The 5673-nt window shown below is 36.8% G+C and overlaps 1 protein-coding gene across 2 annotated transcripts; it reads right to left on the bottom strand.

Moving 5' to 3' along the window:
• On the bottom strand, nt 1–4859 carry LOC147389928 (uncharacterized). 2 transcript variants are annotated; one of them, XM_086418852.1, is made up of 7 exons: nt 4647–4856; nt 3650–3716; nt 3498–3556; nt 3281–3373; nt 3029–3171; nt 1168–1219; nt 1–409 (listed from the first exon to the last, which is right to left on the bottom strand). In XM_086418852.1, the coding sequence occupies exons 2-7, from the start codon at nt 3714–3716 to the stop codon at nt 221–223; spliced, it is 603 nt and encodes a 200-aa protein (XP_086274978.1). In that variant the 5' UTR covers nt 4647–4856; the 3' UTR covers nt 1–220. The 2 variants fall into 2 exon arrangements, with proteins under 2 accessions (XP_086274978.1, XP_086274979.1); XM_086418853.1 differs by lacking the exon at nt 1–409 and adding an exon at nt 504–865 and having other exon boundaries at nt 4647–4859.
• Between the last annotated feature and the right edge of the window lie 814 nt (nt 4860–5673).

The following is a 5673-nucleotide window of genomic DNA, read 5'->3' as shown; positions in this document are numbered from 1 at the left end:
TAAAACGTAAAAGAATTCCAAATTGAACAGACTTGCAATGTCTTTTGAATCCAGAAGAAACAAAAGAAACAAACGAGGGGGTTATAAAAAGAAAAAAAGACCACAGAATATTAACTCGAGTCCTGAAAGTCCATCAACAAGTACCATACAGCTCTGTAGACGAGGAAAGAATTTCCATCCATCTAGGGAGCAGACCATGCTGAGCTACTACCAGTTGAGATTAGTTTGCAAAGTTGCCAAATCGACCTCCTCTTCCCCACTGACGCTGCTGAGCACCAATTCCTCGGGCATTGTTCTGCTGCTGCTGAGACTGCACTCTCATCCTTTGCTCCTTCATATTTGCAAACATGGAATCTAAAGTCTGAGGCCTTTGTTTAGGCACCACAACCTTCACATGCTGCTGCTGCCGCTGCAACATAATTCTCATTTCAGAAATTGGAATTAATAGTTTCATCTCTCTCTGGTGTCGCCAGAAAAAAAGTCTATAAACAACAGATCAAGAAGACAAACATCCGCAATGAGACACACTCCCTGGCATTATGACAATACATGTTGCAAATAGCCAGGTTTCAGGAAAATGAGCTCAAAACTCTGTGGTGCCCTACAACCATTCAACTCATCAGCATACACAGATTGGTTGATTATAATCATTGGAAGGGCTGCAGATCGGTCAACTGTATTCATTGGCAAGGACTGCCTGCCTCTTTCTCCTGTTGCTTCTTCCTCAAGATCTCAATGCTCATGCTTGCTCTGTTTAAAAGTATCCAAGAGGCACTATCTGGCTTCACACCCGGGGTGGGAGAGGGGACTACACCGAGAGCTCAGTGTTTGGGTTGTCCAGAGTTGACCACGTAGAGTTTGATTTCTGTAGTTCAACACAGGTTTGTCCTATCACACTTGAGGGTAACCATTCCCTTGTGTTCATATGCAGATCACCGGTCAAGAGACTCAAAGACAAGCACCGGAGTCTTCACAACTCAGTGAACGTCAGCAGCACAGAGCAAAAGTGTGACAAGTTTCAGATAAATATAACCATGGACACCATATTGTTATAATAGATAGGCTTAGCATCCATGCCAGACAAGGATTACTAAAAGAATGGATGGCAACATGATCACCCAAGACATCTACTGACTTTCTAATTCAACAAAAGGGTGCAAGTCATACCTTCCCGGCAAAGCCTCCTTCAGACCTCCTCTGAACTGGTGGAGCTCCCACCCTGCAACCAGCAAACAAATTAAAACTAGAATATCCCATAAGTCATTACAAAAGGTATAGTGTGACCATTTCACACCAGAAGGTAAGATACCACATTCCAAAGCTCCAGCACAACTAGTGGAAATTTTTCTCACAAACTATTACCAGACCTAACTTCAACTGGGTTGAGGATAAACTTACTGTGAAGGCTCCGTAGCATTTTTAAACAAAATTGACAGACTACAAACCAATATAACTCCACAAAATGCATCGTCTGTGAAGCAGAACTCAAACGTGCAATTTTATGCATAGTGCCGTAAAAGAAAGAGATCATGCCACAGCTGCATCCAAGCAACGTTCATATTCACTTTCAGGATAGAAGTTCAAAAAAAGGCTTCATCAGGGATTGACATTTGGAAAATGATCACCAATTTGACCCAACCAACTCAAGAACTATGAAAGATTCACTCCAATTCAGAACAAGTTGCCACCTCAAATGCCTTGAGATAAGAGAGAATCAAATGCTCTGCAAGCTGCATTCTTCATCAGAACATCCAGTACTCATCCAAGGCATCCATTTCAAGGGTAAAATAATTTATGCAAGTATAGTATCAGCATGCAGGACTCAGTCAGACTCGAGTCTCTCATGTTTGTTTATCTTAGCAAGTCAATGCCCAATCAACATGTCAACTACTAACTCCCAATGGCAGCTTCAGTGAAGAATAGGATATTAATCTAAGTGCAGTAAATCAAACTGAAATAAAGCCATAAAAGGCCACTCCTTAAAAAATGTCATGAATTTGTCATCAAGAGACGGTAGAATGCATGGATCAAGTTCTCAAAGTTATCAGCTTCTGAAGAATTGACACGCTTATGCACACATCAAGGAAATCAGGGCTGGTATCTTGCTGCACTTTCCCAGACAACAAAAAAGTCAGGAACCTGACAACAGCGATATAAAACATGAAGTGCTGCAAGTGAAAGGGTTTAGAGACTGAATGGCCAAAAAGGAAAGAACCATTTTTAGGAGAAGTATAGATGGGCATCTAAAAAAGTAAGAAACAGCGATTCCACCGACTCAGGAGTTTAGTGTACGAGGAAATGTGTCACACATTAGAGTTGCATAAGCCTCCAAAAACAAATAACACAGCAGGGCTCTAGAGTGAAGCTACTTTGTCAGTTTATCCATAATGAACCAGCAGAGCATCTTTACCCCTTTGACATCGATAGAACATTTAAGTGATTCTAGCTACCGTAACAGGTAGTAGTGACCCTAGAGGCATAACGTTGATTTCCCCCATAGAGGTCACCTCACAATTGAATCAACCAACCCAAACTCATAATTGTGATGCAAAACCGGCCAAATCGACAACATTCTCCAGGTCACTGCACCTAATTCATTATCTCAACTGCCAGCACCGGCAATATCCCCCAGTTCTCAGGGAAATGAGATAAATCATAACAAGGTAAACATCGCACCACTCAATCTACCAGAGCTCACCTTCCATCCCACATAAATCAAATCAAAGCAATGCAAACAAGAATTCTATCTTAGTAGCAAGAAAAGAACGGAATCACAAATCCCAACACTTGGAACCAGGATTCCCCAGCTAACATTCTTAACTTGGCAGCTTGTGCAAAAATTAAACCACAGTAGCTCAGTAGCTCCTTAAGATGACTCCATATGTTAACTGGAAGCATGTGTGATATATTTCAAGATTCGTGGGAAGGGAACCACAAATTACCTGGCAAAAAAAAAAAGATGATAGTTTTTAGTAAGGTACATAATAATAGATATCCCTAAAATAGAGTAACATTGATCATGGGTTACCTTGGCTTATTCCAATTAACCACCCTGTTATGTTGATTAAGAGGCCTGTTGCGGATAGGAACTGATGCAGCCTTCCTTGCAACCTCAGTTGCCAATGGAAACTGATTCCCTTGAAAATTCGACCTTCTCTGAGCAAGTGCCCCCTACAGATACAATATAAATTGCACCACATAAACAAAAATTTCAAATGACAAACAATTAAAATCAGAAGCCATAGCATTGAAAATTAATGCACAAAGCCACAAACAATACCTGTCTAAGAGAGGACCTAGTATCGATTAACCGGCGCATCTTTAAAGAATTCCCCTGGGCAGCATTACCATTCAAGAATTTTTGGCTTTTATTCTGTCAATCAAAATTCCACAACATAAAATAGACATAATTTACCTATTTTCAAATAAAAAAATAAAAAAAACCCTACATTCAGTAAATGAAAAAAATGCATCCTTTGAAGGAAAAGATCACTTACTGAAGCCCTCGGTTTTTTAACTTTTGATGCAGATTTCTTAGACAGCTTGATGATATCATCTGCACCATCGAAAAATAGAAAAGAATTCAGACAATAACAAAAATAACACCAATACGAATAGTATTAAGAACCTCAGTTGCTAACTAAAATACCTAAGGTCATGTCCATTTTCTTCTCTGTAATAGCAATTGCTTCACTTGTAAGAGGTTTGGCCGCCATCTAGAAAACATATACAGTATGTTAGTCATGAAAGATTAATAACCAAAATAATCATGGAAAAATCCCTAATTATTCTAATTATTTATTAAGTGGTTTGGTGGCCATCTAGGAAACATATAAGAGTATATTGATCATGAAAGATTAATAACCAAAATAATCATGAAAAAACCCTAATTATTATAATTATTTATTAAGCGGTTTGGTTGCCATCTAGGAAACATATAGACTATATTAGTCAATCCACCAATTATTCTAATTAATAAATAACTAAACCTATCTTCAGAGATCACAAAAGCAATCAAAACAGCTACAATGCTAAAAAGAATCTACAAGCCTTCCGAAAACCCTTTGAGATTCCAAATAGTTGCTGTGTGGATCCAATAATCAGAATCCAAGATAGACACTCACCGATGCCCTATGTATCTAGGTAAACGATACTACACAGATATCTAATAGTCCCAAAAAAAAAAAAAAAAAAAAAAAAAAAACTACTTTGAGATGGAACCCTAAAAACTTGCAGTGTCTAGGGTTTCACCTAGAGAATTCAGTAAATACATGAAACGCTAAATAATAATAATAAATAAAAAAAGTGAATGCAACATATAAACAGATCTCACCACAAAAACCCCAAAGATACCAAACAAATCAAAGACAGATCTCAAATCATCAGTCAAAGCATGCCAAAGAATATGAAAGAAAAACCTATAATCAGAAATTCAAGAAAAAAGGGGAAAGAAAACTAGTAACCTTCAAATTCTTCAACGATGCACTATTTCCAAAACCAATTTCTTATGATATGGACAAACAGTACCAAAAATAAGAAATCAAAGAGGATAAAAGACCAGAAATCATTCTACATATATGAAATTAATTGAAAATTTCATATATAACCTAAAAGTGCAAAATATAAGATCGAAAAAGAGAACTTACAGAGATGCCGAACAGAATCTTCAAATTTCGAAAACTGAGACTAAAAAACCAAACAAATTCTTCTCTCAAATTAGGCCTTCAATCAGGGGCCAAAAGAGAAAAGAGAAAAGAGAAATTAGGGCAACAAACGATTGTTTCAGCTTTCGAACGCAATGATCTCCTCTCCTCTCTCTCTCTCTCTCTCTCTCTCGATCTTGACCGAATAACCGTACGCTAATCTAAAAACGCGACATTTATTTATAGATAGTCGGCGGATTTCAACTTCAAACTAACACAGATTTATTAATTGTTTTCAAGTCCGACCCTTAAAACTGGAGACGATAACTTTGGCGATTTCCATAGATAATAAGTTACAAAAAATTGGAGGGAGGCAACATTAATTTAAACCTGAGATAGGGACTTTTTTCTAAATACCCTGACTTTTGAGAGTAACTTTACGAACTTTTTGTTAAAGTTTTTCTTTCAAAAAACCCTTTGTCGTACGAAAAGAGAAGATGTTGGCTTCTTCACCGAGTTTCTATTTTTTTTTTAAAATTTTTTTTATCAAATTTTTATTTTTTTTAATAATAAAAAATAACGTAACTGCTGACTCATTGAGTGGATGACATGAATACTGAACCACGCAGAATTGTGAAAATCACTGTCACTCCAGCGTTACGCTTTGAGGAAAATGCTGAAGTACCATTAAACTTGACATCTTTTCACACGTTAAAGTGCAAAAAATACACTTTAGAAATTGGACTTTGTACCAAATATGCCTTTACAAAAATTATTTTTTAGCAAAATACCTTCTGATTCTAATTAACAAAACCCTATTATAATTATAAAGAGTCAAATAAACAACACAATATATCTTCTAAAGAATTTGACATATTAACTAACTAAATCTATTAAGAAACAAAAGTATTGGTTCAATATATGTATGTAACCCATGTTGAAATGGCTGTCCTGTATTCACATATTCAAAAAAAAAAAAAACATCACTTAAGATTATTAAATGGCTGATATTCTGCAAAATGTGGACATC

This window comes from Akebia trifoliata, chromosome 12 (assembly GCF_017979445.1).
Source record: "Akebia trifoliata isolate Shusen 1 chromosome 12, ASM1797944v1, whole genome shotgun sequence".
Lineage (NCBI taxonomy): Eukaryota > Viridiplantae > Streptophyta > Magnoliopsida > Ranunculales > Lardizabalaceae > Akebia > Akebia trifoliata.
This window is presented reverse-complemented; position numbering and strand designations above follow the sequence as displayed.

Excerpts from the sequence above, each read along its gene's own strand:
- LOC147389928 (XM_086418852.1), bottom strand. The coding sequence starts at position 3,716 with ATGGCGGCCAAACCTCTTACAAGTGAAGCAATTGCTATTACAGAGAAG. Across the intron at positions 3,557-3,649 it reads GAAAATGGACATGACCTTAG|ATGATATCATCAAGCTGTCT; the intron begins GTATTTTAGTTA and ends TCGATGGTGCAG. Across the intron at positions 410-1,167 it reads AAGGAGGCTTTGCCGGGAAG|CGGCAGCAGCAGCATGTGAA; the intron begins GTATGACTTGCA and ends ATTATGTTGCAG.